The sequence below is a fragment of the Mugil cephalus genome, chromosome 1 (genome assembly GCF_022458985.1).
Source record: "Mugil cephalus isolate CIBA_MC_2020 chromosome 1, CIBA_Mcephalus_1.1, whole genome shotgun sequence".
Taxonomy (NCBI): domain Eukaryota; kingdom Metazoa; phylum Chordata; class Actinopteri; order Mugiliformes; family Mugilidae; genus Mugil; species Mugil cephalus.
Window position 1 is genome coordinate 42,664,127 of NC_061770.1, and position 18,647 is coordinate 42,682,773.

At 43.7% G+C, this 18,647-nt stretch overlaps 1 protein-coding gene across 13 annotated transcripts in view; it reads left to right on the forward strand.

The window, feature by feature from the left end:
• LOC125005875 (adhesion G protein-coupled receptor L3-like) overlaps positions 1-18,647 on the forward strand; it is a 220,666-nt gene that overhangs the window by 42,041 nt on the left and 159,978 nt on the right. For all 13 annotated transcript variants that reach the window (XM_047581567.1, XM_047581575.1, XM_047581599.1 and 10 more), the window contains exon 3: positions 18,099-18,325. In XM_047581567.1, coding sequence (XP_047437523.1) covers positions 18,271-18,325 — 55 coding nt within the window. In that variant the 5' untranslated portion in view covers positions 18,099-18,270. The remainder of the gene's footprint in view (positions 1-18,098; positions 18,326-18,647) is intronic.

The window sequence follows — 18,647 nt, forward strand, 5'->3', positions numbered from 1 at the left end:
CACCGCAGACAGCTTGAATGTATCCTTTTGTCCATCAGTTTACAGACAACACTCTCGAAAGTTGATATGAAGCCATATGGCAACCCGAGCCCTCAAACTGCAGTCGTCAAAGTGCGTAATTTTCGCGCTAGCTTCTATTTATAATTCATGTGGCAGGAGGGTGAGCTTCCCGTGGCGGAAAGGACACATAAAAACAACTAAACGCGCACAAATTGCGATGCCTTGTCGATTCAGCGAGACGGTTTCAGCTCTTTTTCTCGCTCGTTTGCAAATGCGACCCGGGATTCGTGGCCTTATTAGAAAGCAATAATAGATAAATAGCTTCGCAGATGTATAATAAAGGAGCTCCGCGAACAACTGCGGGCGCTGTATAATTTCATTTTAGATCGTTTAAATATGACACATGATTGAATTTTAAAGGCCAGTTATTTCATTCTTGACCCAAGTGGTGTTTATTTGCTGGAAAATATATGCGGGTCCGCCTTTTTCATCGTCGGTCAACGTGTTACAAATTTAAGGTATGCGCTTGGCGCTTGTTTCCTGGTATGCACGAGCTCCATAGGAACACAGATGTACATTCATGCCTCTCACACTCAATCTCGTGTGAAACCTGAGCCGAGTTTCCGGCCTCGGCTTAATCACGCTGCTCTGGTGTTTAATGTGCAGGTCATGCTGTGGATGCGGTGTGACGCGCCCGTGCTCCACGTGAACGAAGACATACTTTGCCGTGTGCGCCTTGTGCGTTTTGATTACAGCTGCACAGCACTGACACATACCGCTGTAGGAGAAGGGAGTTAGTCAAATCCCACATGAAGAAGAGTGGAAAATAACAGAATTAGCCAGAGGTTATGGCTCCTAAGCCCTTCCTGTCGTTACTCTTGCTAAGCCCGCGGAGCTTTTTGTTCGTATACAATAGATCACTGCATTTATTTGCACTTAAGTAAACCTGGATTCAGCTTTATCCGGTTAGATGATTTCTTAACTGTCACACAAAGATAAAAAAAATAAAACCTAGTGTCTACCTAATTGTCAGGGCTGGGGGTTATCTTGTGTGATCTAATTTCAGCAGTTAGGAGGTTTTTCCTAGTTTCCTTTAGTATACTTTAACATGAGAATCCAAAGCTACAGTGCAGAGTCACACCATGATTGTCTTCATCATCAAGTGCTTTCTTTTTTTAGACAGTTTAGACTATTTTTGTAGTTTAGACTGTCCAAACTGTTGTCTGAGCAGCAAGGTTATTTGATTTGTACTCTCAAAAACATTTCTCAGACGCTTCTTCGATTCTGTTTCTCCAAAAACTGTGAATTCATAGAACCTTGGTTACATTTGTAACCCTCACTGTTTCACCCTATCTGTTTCTATGTAGACTTTTTTTTTTTTTACACAGGTTTTACTTGCGTGGTCTCAGCACTGTGTAAACTCATTTGGAAATGACTTGAATGTTGACAATATCTCCACCTCAAGTATGCTATGCATGGCAATTAACATTATATCATGATAAAACATTAGCATGATACCCATTTCCAAAAGTCTGATCCTCGTCAGTTGAGTGTTGGCATAGGGGACAGTAAATTGTTTTCATCTATATCCTAACTACTTTGCAATGTATAGTAAGTGTATGATCAGACCATTATTTCAGCCTCATAAGCGTCCAGGACCATGAATTCTGAAAAAAATGTGTGCGTAACCCCAGAAATGGGGAAAAAAAGGGAAGCAATATCTTGTTTCTACCGTAGGTAGGAAGCTAGTTAGTGAAGCATGCTAGTTTTTGTAGCTTATGATGGTGTAGACAAACATATCCACATTTTCACTCCATTGCTTCTCCACACCCCAGGTAAAAATAGAAAATGCAAATCTCAAAACACTCTCAGCATTTAGTTATGGTTGCAAAGCACTGGACAGAATTGCATGAATTCTGGTTTATGTGGACCACTAGGCAACTCACTTATACAAGGAACATTTACATAATTAAAAACCCAAAATATATGTATGTATATGTGGGGCTGTGTCAAAAAGAAACAAACAAAAAAAAACTGAGTCACTAACCAGGTGCATTAAATTTAAGCAAATCTTAATAAAACTGACATAATATTCTAATCACTTAAGTCCCCTAAATCTGCATTAATGCTTACAGTGCACATTTACGCACGGCTCATTCCCACACACAGCTTTGTCTCCCGCAAGTCATTTGAATATTTAAGGGATCGTCAAAGAAGCCATCAGCCTCCGCGGGAGCGAAGGGAATCACTCAAATGCACTGAGTTATTGGCACCATTTGCGCCGAGCACCAGCGCGTGGATACGAGCTCGGATCACTGAGGTGTGCTCCAATCTGAATAATGATTTCCAGATTCAGACTGAACACACGACATTTCTCCGCTTCACTCCACTTAACACACGGCCTTTACTCCGCGCTGACAGGTCCCTAGGTTTGAAAGATCGTCTGCTGAGAAGACAGAGACAAAGACAGACCTTGTGTTGTTGTCCCAAAACTAAACTAAAGCCACACGTTAAAGTTAAAGGCAAATCTGAAAAAAAACGCAGAAGAAGTGTGACTGGATCAGTTTCCTAACACATCTGTGGGATATAATAAAGAGTATGAATCAGGCTCTGACAGCGTATATCATTTGACACCATCATGTTATGTTATCCCAGCCTCATTGTGTTGTTTTTATTTGAAAGCAGTTCAATTATCAACCCCACATCGTTCTCTGTATCCACTTTGTTCTGTCGTTCTTATCGTAAAATTGCATTAGCCTTTGTCAACCTAGTTTTCTAATATGATGATTCAGAGAAACCTTTACAACAGTTGAGTCACAGTGCTCGTCCACAGCGGGAATATACACAAACTGGGAACGCGTTTGGGCCAATGCCTGATTTGGCTTTGGGCAGCATGCGAGGTCAGACGAGATGCAGCTTATATGCAGATAAAGCTGCAGCGATTGGAGCAGAAATGATTGCAATTCACGCTCATGGGCTTCTCCCTTCACAAAGTTTAGACAACAGGGAACAGGAGCACAGCAGTACATGTTGCCATCATTAATCTCTTCAGAGGCTCAGTCACTGTGATGTGTCAGAAGAATGAAAACCATGTTCCTCATAGATTGGGCTGTTTAAAATTTCAAGCTTCTGAGAGATGGCATCCGGATACGTTGGGGTTGAAGGCGCCATCGGAGCGGAACCAGCAGGGAAACTCATCTCAGAGACCCCCGCTGTTTACATGCACATGTGAAAAGCTGTTCAGGGAAGTCAAGCATAGAGGAAGGAAATCACTATCTATTTATTGTAATGATTTAAAGAAACAAAAAAACAAAAACACATTCGTCACATTTTTTCCCATACCTGTGAATACTTTTCAACCAAAGCAGGCAATTTTTTTGTCTTTTTTTTATGCTTTTCTATTCCGTTTCCCAGACATAGTGACTTCATAGAATCTGAGTTACATCGGTAACTTCCAACTGGGTTTCCTATTTACTGTTTGTTTCGCCAGATCATATCAATCTCACGATGATTTTAAGAAATACTGCTGTCTGACGCTCAATAGAATCCGATAAATTCTTGTGAAAGACTAAAATTACTTTCCTGAAACAGCTTGGACACCGTAGCTTTTACCTAATGTTAGTCAAATTGGGAGTTAACGGGGCCATTCGCTGGGGTCTATTTTTAGATTAATACACACCTGGTGTTGTAGCCAGTGCTTACTTGACTCAAAATAAACTACAGTGCTGGTGTGGATCATGTTGTAGGAGTATCCAATGCAACGATGAGGCAAACTGAGCTGTTTTTAGTGTTTTTGAGTGTTTTGTTCTATGCTTATACTTAAATGACTATTAATGTCAATGAGCTACTTTTCTATAACCAGCCCTGTCATATATAGTCCGTTTAACCACTTCCAGCCTCCCCATTGGCTGCGTCGCGTTACTCCCTTGCCAATCTCGATTTCATGAAGTCTCTCAAACATAAGATTGGAACAGATTTTTAGAGGGAAGGCTGCCCCTGTGCTGGGGAGTCATCTGTTGATCAGAGACTACAAGATTTATGGTAACTGAGCGGCAGTTTTCATTTTTCACTTCGTATTCTCAGCCTTGCCAGGAGTTGCCTAACCATATCCATTCTGAAATTCTTGACACGAGCATTGTGGTGTTGGCCGCAGTCGTAATATTTCCACCCCTCCCCGGGGACATATTGGGTAATAAATATGAGATCCACCAGTAATGTCTCACACAGATGATGTTATTAGACTTGCCAGTCTGAGGCATCAGCTGTGTGTATTGGATGTGTTACAGGGCAGACTCACCCCCTACCCCCCCCCATGTTGAAACCAACTGGTCCAGGGATTGCATGCCAGACTTGTGGAGAGCCCCACAGACCCCTCTTTGCTCCATGTCTAAGAAAGACTCTGACATTGAAATAGACTCCCCTGCGTGGTGTATAAGCAAAAATGAATCTCTTTTGACTTGGCCTGCTTCACTGGGGAATCAGGGTGGGGGTGGATAGTGAAGGCCTAGTGGTTAGGATAGAGTTTCAGAGTTTGCTTTAAAGGTGCCCCCCCCACACTCCCAATGTCCTGTTGTGCAGGGTGGATAACATTCCAGTGTCGGATGGATACAAAACTGAAGTGAGGATAATGAAAAGCGAAGGCACTGGAGGGCTAGAAAGTCTCCCTTGGCTAAGCTTCGGGCACCCCATTGGAGGTGGCTGACAGGACTCCCCAGAAACTGAGAAAATATTCTACTGTCTGAGAGTGTTGTGGATCAAAGAGGTTCATAAGTAATGCAAAAAAGAACCACTGCAAAATTGGTATAGTTGTCAAAGTGATTTGACAGTGACACCATGAGCCTGTGCACAATCCAAGGTTTTCTAATTTAGAGAGTTATCCCTTAGGACGGGACAAGACTTGGATATAGTGACTTTTGAGCTAAACATGCTCACATTGCATGGGTATTACATGTTAGGATGCTAGAAAAGTGGAAAAATAATTAGTAGAAGTTACTTCTACCTAAGGCAGCATTTAGGTTGATAGGGGATTAGTGTCTCGGGAATGTGATAAGGGGAAACACCTCACAACTTAAAAGTAGTATTACTATTTTTAACAGCCATATTATTAACATAAAATGCATTAAGCACTAGAGGATGGCTTAAGTGGTTAAGACTGGGAAGTCTGGGAGCCTTGAATGTTTCAAAACACTTTCAAAGTGGCAGTCCATCCAAGTCTCGGTCAAGACATTTCAGTAAAGACATGTGAACCTCACAGTGACAGTGGAGATAAACAACGCAAGATTTATCTTCTGGGAGACATGAATGTATGTAGGAGATGGCATTTAGTCATAGGTAAAGTATGTAAAGTAGATTAAAACCAGTATGGTGGCTAAAAAAAGCTTCATATTAAACCAACGTATCTACAAATACAATATAAAGATTATAAGTCGGTTGAAAAAGAATTTCTTTCGTAGGATGGATGACATATCTTTTAAACCTTATGGTTCAGTCCCTGTGACCAAATTAAATATATAGGCTTCTCCCGAAGACCTCCCAGCATCGACATGTTCAGACATGGACATTGATTAGGGGAAGGCCAATGCCATCAACCACAGGCACAAACAGGACAGGACGCGGCCTCATTAATAAGGCTGCGTCTGGAGTGGGTTTGCAATATTTTTTTTTTTTTGCACATTTGTCGTCGCCGTACCCTGGAAAGTCAAAAGCAATTACCGACTTCCTCGTTTGCCGTCTGCTCTGAGGCGGCCCGAAAGTGTTCGTGGCCGCGGCCCATGAGGACGAGCGGCATTACACCAGAGTACAATTAGGACCCGGACTTGGGTCACGAGTCCTGATAACTCTACGCTTTGTCAATTCAAATGTATTTTATGGGAGACAAAGAAAGTACGGAAGGAGTGCGGCGAAAGGTTGGGGGATGAGGGAATTTGAGGAAGCGACTGCGTGAGGGTATTTGTTATAGAATGAGGCTGTGTTTGTGTACACTTGCTACGTCTTCCATAGTGTATCCAAGCTGCCAACGAACGCACAATATTACATTTTCTCCCGAGTCAGTCTGCTTTCCACTCCAATAACACAGGAATTGTCAGGCCTTCCAGGTCCAACCAGACAAACCCTTTATTTCATTCCACATTGTGCCTTTCCACAGCCTCGGACCGAAAGGCTTTTCCTGCAACGCGCTGTAGCGGCTTGCGTCAGTCCAACTTGTGCATGTGTGCGCGCGCATGTGTGTAAGTCCCAATCACAGCACTGTAAAAGCCAGGGTTTACAGTCTGTTCCTGTACTTTGACATTCGCTAACTACCCCCGACCGTTATGCGGCTGCCTCACCCCGGGAGACCTCCGCTTTTAGATTTCGCAAAGTTGCCTGCTGAGTCCAACCCAAACACATTCTACGGCTCAGCCAAGAGACACAGGGCAAGGTCACTGGATTGTGTGAGTGTGTGTTTTTTTTTGTTTTTCTTCTTCCCGAAGTGTGTCTGTGAGTGCATAAAAACACAAAGGCGCTCACGCACACAGACACGCACGGGGTCACGGAGTGTCCTCTCCTCCCCCAGCGTACGGCAGGTACTCTTCTGATTCCAAGCGTAAAGCATCTAACTATCGTAGCTCGTTCGGCCTCGCCACCGACCATCGATAGCGTCGACGCGGTGTCAGTGTGATTCTCTCTTCGCGGGCCCCTAATTCACTTCATTAAATCCCGTGTTAGCAGATTTGTGCTTCACGCGAAGTCTTTAATGACTTAATTAGAATTAGTCAGCATCTAGTGAAATTAAACCAGTACATCCTAAATGACTTTTTTTTTTTGTAAATAGCCCAGCATGTGAGTCCACGCTGCTGAGTCTATTACACAAGTACTCCATTAGTTGCGGAGAGAGAGTTTGTGCAATACGGCTTCAAATAGCCTGTGACGTTCGGCGGCGTAGAGTTATACATCATACATAAATGAGTAACTATTGAGCAGCGTGTCCCCGAGTAGCGGGGGAAAGCGCTCCTTGATATTCAGTCGACGTTTAGATTGAGGTTGATACAACCCCGGTGCAAAGGCCAGGCACCTCGAGACCAGCTGTGATTTGTCAGACCTGAGCGCATTTGCCTCGACAAGAGAGGAGAGTATTGCTCTCTTTGTCTGGAGACATACCCCATGAGGATGTTTGCCCAAACCAATCAGACTTTCATCAAACTCCATTCTCCACTAGTCTGAGTGAAGCCCCTGCAGCCCGCCGGCTCTCCAACACCTCCTCCATGCTCCTCCTCGGCAAGTGGCTCTTCCATATGGCTTGGCAAAACAAAATCATAGATGATTATCTCAACGATTTTCTGACGAGTTGAACGCGGGGAAGACAAGAGAAAGAGGAGGCGTTGGCAACTAGGACGGCTTCACCAGGCGATCTGGACCGTAATGAGGTGGAAACGGTTCTGATCAAGACTGGACCGACACCTGTTTCCTGTGGGTCTTTCTTCGAAGCAGCCCGAGCAGATTGACAGTCGCACAACAATGAAAGCAAGAAACAGTTTCAAATACATGTCTTTTTTTTGCTGTTATTCCTTTGAACACCCCTTAGCAATACCCACACCCTTCGCCTGCTTGTGAACTTTTCAATTTGGAGTTGAAAAGTCAGTCCGCCGAGCTCTCTGTCAGGCATTTGCAAGTTTATTCTTGCTCTCTGATCGATCGCTCCAAAGTCCGGGGTCGCCGGGGTCTCGGCCGGAGAATCTCTCTCTCACATTTCAGCCCCGGCGTTCTCTAAAAAGCTGCCAGACGAGACAAAAGGAGCCTACAAAGCAATTCACTGCAGTGACCCTTGACTCTCCCGTCAACCGTGTTTGCATGATTATTTACCTTTAAACAAGGGACGGATAAGAAAGTCCGATCCAACGAGGGTGTGGGCCATCGTCGACCGCAAAGGACAAGTCTGGAGTGGCCTGGAGTGTTTGCTTTGCTTTCCCCCCCACATTCTTCGCGTGTTTAATGTTGTCTTTTAGCATTTCGCAGAGATGTGCTACATTTAGAGACTATTTTCAGTGAGGTTTTCCACTTAAGCCGCTTCACCCGCATCCAGGTCAGGGCGGCACAAAAATAAGCTGATGAACCCTCAGTCAGGATTTGCAGAGTGGCAGATGCCGTCTTAATATTATTAACTAAAAATTGAATTTTCAAACATGTGTTGGCTCTAAAACCCTAAAACTGCTCACATATTTTCCAGATTTACATATCGCATCGATGCAGTTTATTTTCTAGGGTTTTCAGTTTCTCGACCAAGGAGGGATCACAAAAGAATGAACCTCGGCATTGATGCCGCTGAATCAATAGCATCTTGCGAGAGACACACACACACACACCACAGCGCAATATATTGCTGCATCGATTATTTGTTCGCGCTTTCATATTGATATTTGCACATTCAGGAACATCGCCGGGGCCGGGATATTTCACACAATAACGGAGCAGAGCAGGTTCCAGCAAAAGATTAGTTTGTTTTTTTTCGACTGAAATGTCAGCCGTTAAGCCTCAATAAAAGGGCCTTCAAGTGTCCGCGCTGGCGCAATGAACGTTTTCTCACTTTTTTCTGTTTGTTCTTAAGTGAAATTGTTGCCTTTTTTTTTTTTTTTTTTAAAGAGTTACTCTATCAAAGCAGTGGAAAGTAGTTTTGAGACTAAACAGGAAGTGTCAGTGTTGTCAATTGCATTGCATTTAACTTGTTAATCCTAAAGTCAAAACCAATAATAATAAAAAAAAAGGACACAATGACAACACATTAAGGGATTTTGTTGCTTCAACCTTAATGGTCGTGGCACGATCACTAGTTTGCGTTGCTAATATTGGCCACGCTTTAGAAATAATCCAAAACACCAGCTGAACAATAAACTCTCCCCTCTTTGCTTTATGCGTCCTTATTAAATACTATCCCGTATTTGTGATTTGTGGCCGCTGCCCAACAAAACTTCGCCTCACTTCAGGTTTGAAGAGCTTTCAGGCTGTTTGCACAAGTATTATCCCCGCTAGGTGAGTCAACTTCCTGTTGGGCAAAGAATGACACGGAGTTGAAGGATGCGCACTGCCACAGTCGCGGGTCGCCCTCTTCCTGTTTTTCCTCAGTCAATACTTTTTGCTAATGCACACTGCTTCTTAGCAGGCTTTCATTTATATGTATGAATTCCCCATTTAGTGGCTATTGATGGACACGGCGTGTATATAAACATGCCTTCTGTTCAAATCCCCCGGATCCCTCTGTTTCTGCCACCCCCCCCTCCCCACCACCACCACCACCACCACCACCACACTCCTCTCCCTCCTCTCTCGCTCTGCCTCTAATTGAGCTGTGAGTGGAGTCCAGGTGGAAGCCATTTAAATTCCCTGTGGTCGTGACCACTGTGGTTCCTTGTGACACAGTCATACCACTCATTTCCAGACCATTTACAACATATTCTTGCCATCGCTAACACTCGGGCTACAGCCATTACACCACCTAGACACACCATTGCAATTTGCGGTCAACAGCGCTAACACAGACACACAAGGACCAGATGGAAGGCAGAATTAACATTGTAATCAAGTCTGTATTGAGTGCATGCAGCATGATGCATAATGGAGCTGGTGAAAATGTGCAGTGCATTTTCCCAGCCAGGAATGCTAAGCGATTCATGTTTTTAAGATTTCATTATATTCCGCTGCACTTGGCTCGCCATCAGATAATGATATTGAAATGCATGCGCCATTGGGATCAGTGTTATTGACATTGGAATTTGCTGTACCCCTGATTCGGAGGCTGAGCTGAAATTGCTGTTGTTGTTTGTGTGTGTGTGTGGCTGTGGGTGTCTCTGTGTGTATGTGATCCGCCACCCCACCCCTCTTCTCAAATCTGGCAGGGAATGAAGTGTCTATTGGAAAATTATGCAGATGCAGTTAGCGAGAATGCAAAACGGAGAGGAAACAAAAAAAGAAAAAAGAAAAAGTCAAATACAAATAAAAAAAGAAAATAAATTGAGTTTTTTCCGAGCAGATGCCACTCGGTTTTCAAATGAGTCCGGATCACGCTGGAAAAGCGACACAGGTAATTAGAAAAATGACCCAGTTCGTCTTTATTTGGCCAATGGAAGGGTGTGGCTTGTCTCGTGCGCCTTTGTGCGCTTTATGGCTCGTACTGTCGGCGCATTGTGCGGTTCACAACTGTCCCTACACCATCTGTTGTTCATTCTGAAAACAGTCAAGTGGCTCGTATTAAATGAACAGTCATTTCCACAGATCCCCACAGTCTTATTGGCTGTGGTCACACGTGCATATTTTCTATTTATTTATTTTTTTTTCATTTCGTTCTGGTTGAAATCGTTCCAAATCGGTTTTAGGTCGACTGTTCGCATGGGAGGTGCGTTAATACAGTCTGGTGTTTACACGATGCAGCATATTTGTTCGTACGCGAAAGAGAAGGATAACAATTGGCACGTGTTCTCGTTAATTTTTTGGTTTTCATAGCATCTTGGTGTTCAGTTTCATTCAGTGTTTGTGTTAAAAAATTATTGGTTTATGAAAAGATACCCTTCTTCAACCATTTGAATGGCTCGTCTGTTTGGGCCCATTAATTCTGATTAACTTGTTCATATGAAGCCTTTTTGTTCAGTTTGAGCTGATTGTAATCTAATTACAGATCCAAGTAAATAAGTAGACAAAATAGTCTTCTCGTTTATTGGGTACAATGCTGCTTTTAGCTCAATGATAACTGCCAGAACTTATACAGACCTTAGCACCGTAGCTGGTGTTTGCCTCCCTAGAAATGTAACTACACACCACGACGACGCAGACTGCAAGAGCCACGATTGGTCCACTCGTTAGCAATGTGTTTCTGCTTGAGTATTTCCGGCTGCTTTTCTGTTTCTACAATTTTCCAATTGATTGTTTTGCATCAGCGTAGATGTTACACATGGAGGAAAGGTTAACTGAGGTGGTTCGGAGATGCAAACGTTTGTCTTCGGCGAAGTTTCGGCAAAGGTTCCAGTCGCCATTGTTGAAAATGGAGAGCAGGAAGTGCAGAGTGCGCCAGCGCTGCAATACTAACATACTGATTCCATGTTTACCAAATTTGTTGACATGCTAACATTTGCTCATTAGCATGTAATGTGAACAAAAGCAGATGCCAAGGGCCATGTTGGCAATCAGTGGAATGCCTAATGAGAATTAAATGAATATAAAGAAAGATAATATGGTGGCGCCAAAGAAAAAAGTACTAGAGGAAGGGTTAATTGATGGGAACAGTGTAAAATGATTTCATTAAATCTACCAGTTGGTGTTAAGTTGTATAATGGGATAAGGCAACTGGGTGACTAGATAGTAATCGGCAAAGCGTCCTGTCAACTGTTGTTTATAGGACTTATCTCAAAGTATGTGAGAACAGTTCATCTCAATCCAGCCCATCATATGATTATAAAGCACCGGAGATAAATGGTGGATGGTGGACCAGCCGTCCGACATCGCCGCCTTCAGAGCCACGCTGTTACCGTTGCTATAAATGATAAGGAGGCGCCGTTAGCAGCATGAGGTCATGGTTCTGCCGATGCTATCGATGCTGTTGTCAGCATAATACAATGGCGATATATTGATGCCGCTGTCTAGAAACAAATCGATGTGTTCCCCGTGGCCGCGTGGGCTTTAACTTTGAGGTCATGCTGTTTTAAATCTATATAACCAGTTTGTTTCATTGTAAAACATTGTTATTTTTCACTATGAGCAACCCCTGTAGTTTTAGCCTACATCGAATATCAGTTTTGGCCACAAACAGTAATGACTTGCAGTGTTTGTCGGCGCCATGCCAATTGCTCCCGGTAGTTGATTAATGGCCGGCAGGTAAGGTAAGGTTGGCATGGTAACCTGCCCACCTGAGCTACTATAGCAACGCCAGCTGAAGTCCAGAGTGTATGTTGGATCTAATCACAACCCAATTAATTACCTTCAGATGTTGGCTAATATGATTTTTCTTTCACATCTCCATGTTTGTCCTTTAGTTGTTGTTTTTTTTGTTACTCATCCTTGAATCCACATCGTCAGTCTTTTCCATTTCCCCCCGATGAATGATCCACCTCCCTATCTCTCCCTGCCGCTCCGTCCGTCCTCCCGTGCCTTTTCCATTCCACCCCTCTTCTCCGTTGTCCATCCCTCTCTCTTTCCTGTTCTGCCTCGTCCGCCTCTTCCTCCCTCTCTATCTGCCTTTGTCTGAGACCCATTTGTGCTGCATTAGGCAAGATACGCTGAGAGGGAGAGAGGGAGGAAGAGAGAGGGATGGAGGCTTGAAAAGAAGGAAGACATGGAAAATGGATAGTGTCTGAGCTTTGCATTATAATGGAGAACTGTCTCAAGGCAGATTTGCCATGCCTTTAAAAGATGCATCCATCTGCATTTATTCGCCCCGACTCTATGTGTGTTCAGGCCTGTTTGCCTTTATTTGTCTCCCTTGTGGTACTGCAACCCATCCCTGTTGTGTGCCCGCGTGCTGTTTAATATTTGTGATGGTTATTTGGTTTTGTTTGTTTTGCGCCTTGTTTTTTTTTTTGTTTCTTTTTCTTTATTGCGTGCTCAAGTAATTTCCTCTAATGGATTGTGTGCCTATTGTCTTCTAGTTGGGAAGTGTTCAGTGTGTCAGGAGGGGTTACGCCGCCATTGTGTGCGAGCCGGGCGGAGGTACGATCCCATTATTTAACCCGGGCCATCAGTCACACTCAACAAGCCTATCATATAGGACCATTCAGAGGCTGTGCAGGCTAAACTTAGCGCCATTATCTGCCTGTCACTGGCTCGCTGTGTTTGGGTCCCTTGTGGAAAACCAATTGTATGAGTGAATGCCTTGCTGCTCTCGTTGTCAAGCTCCAGGGATGCACACAGAGCCTTAAAAGTGCACTCTCCATTTACCTTTGGGTTTTTTTTTTCCACACCTTTCGGCTCGCATTAGAGAGGCACGATTATGACATTTCAGATGTGTTTAGCATTATAACGTTGACCGCTCAATTTTAAACCGTCGGCGAGGGTTTGAAAGCCCAACTGGGCGGAAAAAAAAATATCATCTTTAACTCTAGAAGGAGACGATCGTCTCGGTTTTAATCAGCTCGGCTCATCTCTTAAGATTTCCGAGTGAGTGCTCATCAATCATGCTGTATGCAGACAGTGTGCTTGATTAATATTCATTTCATACGAGACACTTCATTTGCATGAACACACTGTCTGTCTCGTGAAAATTACCAAGCCCTCCCCGCTGGTGCGATAAGCATCTGGACATGAAACAGTTGAAAATCTGAGACGCGCTGCTTAACCCGGCAACACGATACCACTTCATTACGCAGCCTTTACGTGGGAGGGCTTCAAGCAGGCGTGACTAGTAACATCATACTTAGTACCCCCCCCCCAATCAGATAACACCGAGCATCAAGTTTCGCTTTGTTGCGGTGGCATTGTATAGAACGCCCCCGGATTAATGAAAATCATCTATGGTTTCCTCAGGTCAGGAAGTGACAGATGGAGAAATGCCCGCGAGTGGTGATGTGCAGCTATTTCAGCGTTTGTGGTACGAATGGGCGCTGCTTGTGAAGAAACCCTACGTGGTTTGAAATGAAACTACAAATTAAAGCTAGGAGTCATCTAAAGAGATTCGATTTGCTTTTCGGAACATGATTGGTCAAATAGTATATTTATTTATTTATAAGCCGTGTTATAAGCAGTGTTAATCTTTTTATGAAGTGGGCGAGCACCAAGTTAAGCTAATGGACCACCATTGAGGTGACGTGGTGGCCAATGGGAGCAGTTGACGCAAACATAGAATTTCCGAAATTCGCCATGTTTAATAGCAGGCTTTCAGCTCTGGGTGGTTTCTTTTCAAATAGGGAACGGTCATGGAAAGATGAGCTTGCTCCATCCCTACACTAGCAATGAAGACATTTGGTGTGGGATATACCCAGGAGGGTAACTTACCTAACCCTAGGTCTGGAACATTCTCTAGTGACAAAGCTACAAAGCGGACGAGCGGATCACTTTTAAGCGCGGGCTTTATCCCGTCAGAGTAAACCTTGTGGTAACGATTGCTGGGAAAGACTCCATCTCAACCTGTTTGATACATGCGAACCCAACAGCGAACGAGATCAGTACGAGCACTGGTACCTTTGGCTTCTAAAGCTGTTTTCTAAAGACACAAGGGTTCAGAGGCAGGAAACAATGACAGCACAAGAGACTTACCTTAAACACATGGAAATAAGATTCATCAAATAACCTTTAATGTTGTTTGCTGTAGGACATGTTGCAAATCGCACACCTTTACACTTTGACTTTTAGACTTTATTTGTCCCAAGAGGGAGATTTGTTCCCGTTTGAATGAACATGTATTCAACACAATAGAAAATTGGACAAGACAAAAAAAAGTTCTCAAAAAATTTTGGGTGGTTATGGCAGTAGGTAGGTATGGCAGCATTTACACCTTGCATGTTTGTTGTTTTATTTCTAAATTGCACTTTTCAAGAACAAGCGCACACATTTATATTCATGTCGATGTGCTCTTCAATTAGACATGTCCCGATTAAAAGCAAAGAAAAAGAAAAAGTTTTGACCCCCCAGGAACCTGGTTTGGGTTCATGGCAAAGCTAAAACAAATAACCACAATAGGTCGGGCTTAGCTGTCGCCCCATCAGATCATGTTAAAAATCCCTGGATTGGCCCCCTGATACCGATCTCCCAATAGTGAACAGGAAATCCCTACGTATTTAGTCTCCATGCATGCGTGCATGCATACAGTCAGAGCTAAAGAATAATCCAACAACAGGATTTTGTATGAGCTCTTTCTATTCAGCACTATTTTAAGAATGTGTTCTGCGTCCAATGCTTCTGAGTCTCATATGTAAACTACTGGTTACTACTGTGTACTCAAAGCGTGTATGTAAAGCACCTGTAAGGAGCGCTTAGAACAACCGGATTACTGCATTTGACTTCTGGCAAATTTCTCATGCACTCAGGGATAATAGGAAGAAAAAAAAACAAAAAAAAAGAGGACGCTAGAGACAATTTATAGCGAGAAGGCTGACCAGGCTTAAATAAAGTATGTGAAATGGCCTCCAACAATGTTCCATGTGAGAAATTACACTATGGTGGTGACAGGTGCTGCAGCAAATGCCAGGGCTTCGGTATATTAGGATCCTCTCTCTTTTAGAGGGTCACGTAGAGTCGAGTTCATTCTTCTTCCTGAGATACTCTTTTTATTTATTTATTTTTTATATCAGGTGTTGTGTCACTGACAAAGCAGCCACACTGCATGTCTAATTACAACCTAACACGTTCGAGTCTCACCCAGTTGGAGGGAGTACGGGAGCATTATCAATGTCAAGATTTGCAGGAGGTGTTTAGTAGTAAATCAGCGAAGCCCAAACATCTTCTTTTGTGGCTTTTAACACTGAGATCTCGCGCATTACAGGAGCGCACGTTCGGCACCTGAAGCCGGGAAGGTGTTTTTTTGCAATTTGCAACGAGATCAATGAATGTGCGCGCATTTGAACGTACTAAAACTCGTGCCGAATGTAACATCCCCGTGTATTTTCAACAGTGACAACAACAACACACTGGGATCTCATTTAAATCACCTCTCCGTTTTCCCTAGGCGCTCATTTCCTCTTTTATTTTTTGTTTTTTTTGTCTTTTTTCCTCCACATGATTGCAAATCAACAGATCCTCCCCCTCGCACCAAACCAGTGCTTTTACCAGATAAAAATAACAAAAAAAAAAAGTCTGTTAATTAAAGTTGTCAGGTTTCATCTGGGCTCCGTTGGCATGAAAATAAGAACAACAAAAAAAAATATCTCTGATTAGGAAAAAAAAAAAAAGAAAAAAAAAAGATAGTTGTTCCGCAGAAACGGCGAGGCGGTGCAAGTCTCCTTGATGCGGCCGAGAACAGACGCCGCAGTTGTTGCTAGGCCTGCTAAATGTTGGCCAGCTTATCTAAGGGAGTCATCCTAAATCCCCCTCAGAACAAGTACCCTTGAAACGTCAGCACCATAATGTATCATAAGGCTCCTTCTGGAATACAAGACGAGTTGGCAGCGCCGGACCACCGCTCCTTTTTTCCTTTTTTCCCCCCCTTTCTTTTCGTTGAAACGGGTCCAAGGCTTTCTCATAAATATGTATTTTATGATGTGTTCTTTTGGCGGTAGATAGCAGCTCCTGCACCTAAGCCCACACGATTTTTTTTTTTATTTTATTTTATTTTTTTTTTATTTTCCCAGAGAGCAAATTAACAACTGTGATAGTTTTTTTTTTTTTTTTTTCATTTTATGTGATAATTTCTTAAGTAACACCTGTGCAAGTAGTTGCCGCTATTATCGGTCGTGCTGCGAGATACGCCTCAAACGCTCTGGCACTGGCTCCGACGCCGAGTCGTGCGCGCGCAAAATGTCATTGTCTCGAACAGCCTCTACCTCTTTACCAACTCAACTTTATTTTTATTTATTTTATTTATTTTAGTAGCAGTTTGTTGCATTGACTGATTTAGTTGCTTGCCGTTTTGAGAAAAAGGCCCCGCGCCGTGAACTCTTGATGGCACATTTAAGCGCGATTATTCCTGGAATAACACATTTCTTTTGTTTATCCGTCAAGGGAGGCGCGGCATCTTATTTGACGCCGAATTTAATCAAGCTCTCCCGCGGCTTGTCAGAGCGTTTATTAAAAGTGACGTCTCCTCATAAGGACGTGGCTTTGATCGAATGCACCTCTTTCCCCCGGTCCCTGTTTAAAAAAAAAAAAAAACGCTCGTTCAGATCTGCGACGGATCAAGGCAGCGAAACAGCCAATATCGGTTTGAGCTCTGTTTGCTCGCGGACGCCTGCCAATACCTCGCTGATGAGCGCGCTGACTTTCAGCCTTTTAATATTGGCCCAACAGTTTTTTTGTTTTTGATGCAGGGGCTCATGATAAACCCATTAAAAATCTGATTAATGCTGGATTTTTGAATTGGGATTAAGAGCTTGATTTTGATATGGAGAAATGTCACTGCTTTAAAAAAAAAAAAAAAAATGGCAGTGACATACTGCAGAAAATAGACTAGAATAAAGACTGTATACGGAACATCTGATAAGTTTCACTCCACTTCCCGAGTGCTGTGTCGTCGACGCAGTGTTTCGACCTTTTTCGCTGGCAGATTTTTCTCTTCGTGTCATTTTGCAGAGATTATATTTCTGCGGCAGATCATGGCTGATAACGGATAATAGAAGAGTAAGGACGGCCTAATCATTAAAGCTGACTTAACCTTAATATCATGATATGGATTTTACGCGGATCATCTCATGAATCTCATCAGAATCTAGATTGTTGATCCACTCTCAGCGGCGCTTTCTCTTCTAATATCGAAACATACCGAGTGCTGATTTCACCTCGGTCAGCGCCGCGTGAGTCACGTTCGATCCGGATCCGGTAAACCGTTTCTAATTTGTTTGGGAGAGAAGCCCGAGAGCGCGGTAGTCGCATTTTTAGGCCGTGCAAAAACATTCACAGGTGCAAAACAAAAACTCAAACTGTGAACTTATGGCTCGTGCCCGCAGGAAAGGAAAATCACCACCGCGTTTCTTATGTCAAATACCATCAGGCAATGCAAGAAAACACAAAGGAGTTGGTGTGCATATATTCCACGCACATTAACACACGCACCGTTGCCCTCCGAAGCTCAAAGCAGCGCTCGCTCCTTGTCTCTGTGGGAGCGATTTTTGTGGTAAGGTGGTGGTGGGAGTTAACACTTCGGTGAGCAAACAACAACAGAGCGTCCCGAAATACATTTTGTGGTTGGCGCCGCCTTAGCGTTTGCTTGATCACACCCGGTATGAGTGTGGCTGACTGGAGATTGAGCAACTTGCGCGGTGTCACTCGATGACAAGTCGAAAGCCGGCGATGCCATAAGGGCCGCGCGCGAGGATGATGATAAAGCCACGGTGCCTCCATCTGCTGCGTCGCTTTACAGGAAGACACAACACTCCTATTGTTCCCGGAAAAGAGCGAATCATCAGCCAGAAGTTTTCAAGAACTCACCCGGCTCCAGATACAAGTCTATCTGTTCAGCTAACGTATGTTTTATATGTCTTATTTTTTGTTGACAGATTTTCAGAAGCCATCTGGAATCGGAGCAGCGGGGGCTTCTGGTCTTGCGGGAAGAGCGGCGCAGTGGAGGGAGCGGCGCCGTGAAAGGACGTTTCGGGGCGTTCGCCAGCAAAGGACTGAGCACTGAACTCACCTGGGACCTTCGGCAGCGGGCGGTAAGAGGAGGAGGCCATGTGGACCGCACGCCTGCTAGTCCTCGCCAGCCTCTTCGCACCAGCCGCACTGGGTGAGTGCGGCTCATTAGAACCGGCGTTCTTCTCTGCGGACGTACAGATGTGGAGGGGGGGGGGAGAAAAAAAAAAAAAAAAAAAAAAGGAAACCCAACAACATATCCTCGTATTTTCTGACTGGCGTGGTTTTGAAGCCGCATCAGAATTTCATCCCTTCGCTATTTAAGTGCCAGATTCTGTCAGCCAACTTGCGATAAAAGCCCCTGACTTTTTGTATGTCTCATTTTCACTGTCTATCTCACTCTCCTCGCTAATTAGCAGGTTTTTTTTCTTTTCTCTTTTTTTTTTTTGCACTCCATAAACTCGCTGAAACTTTTT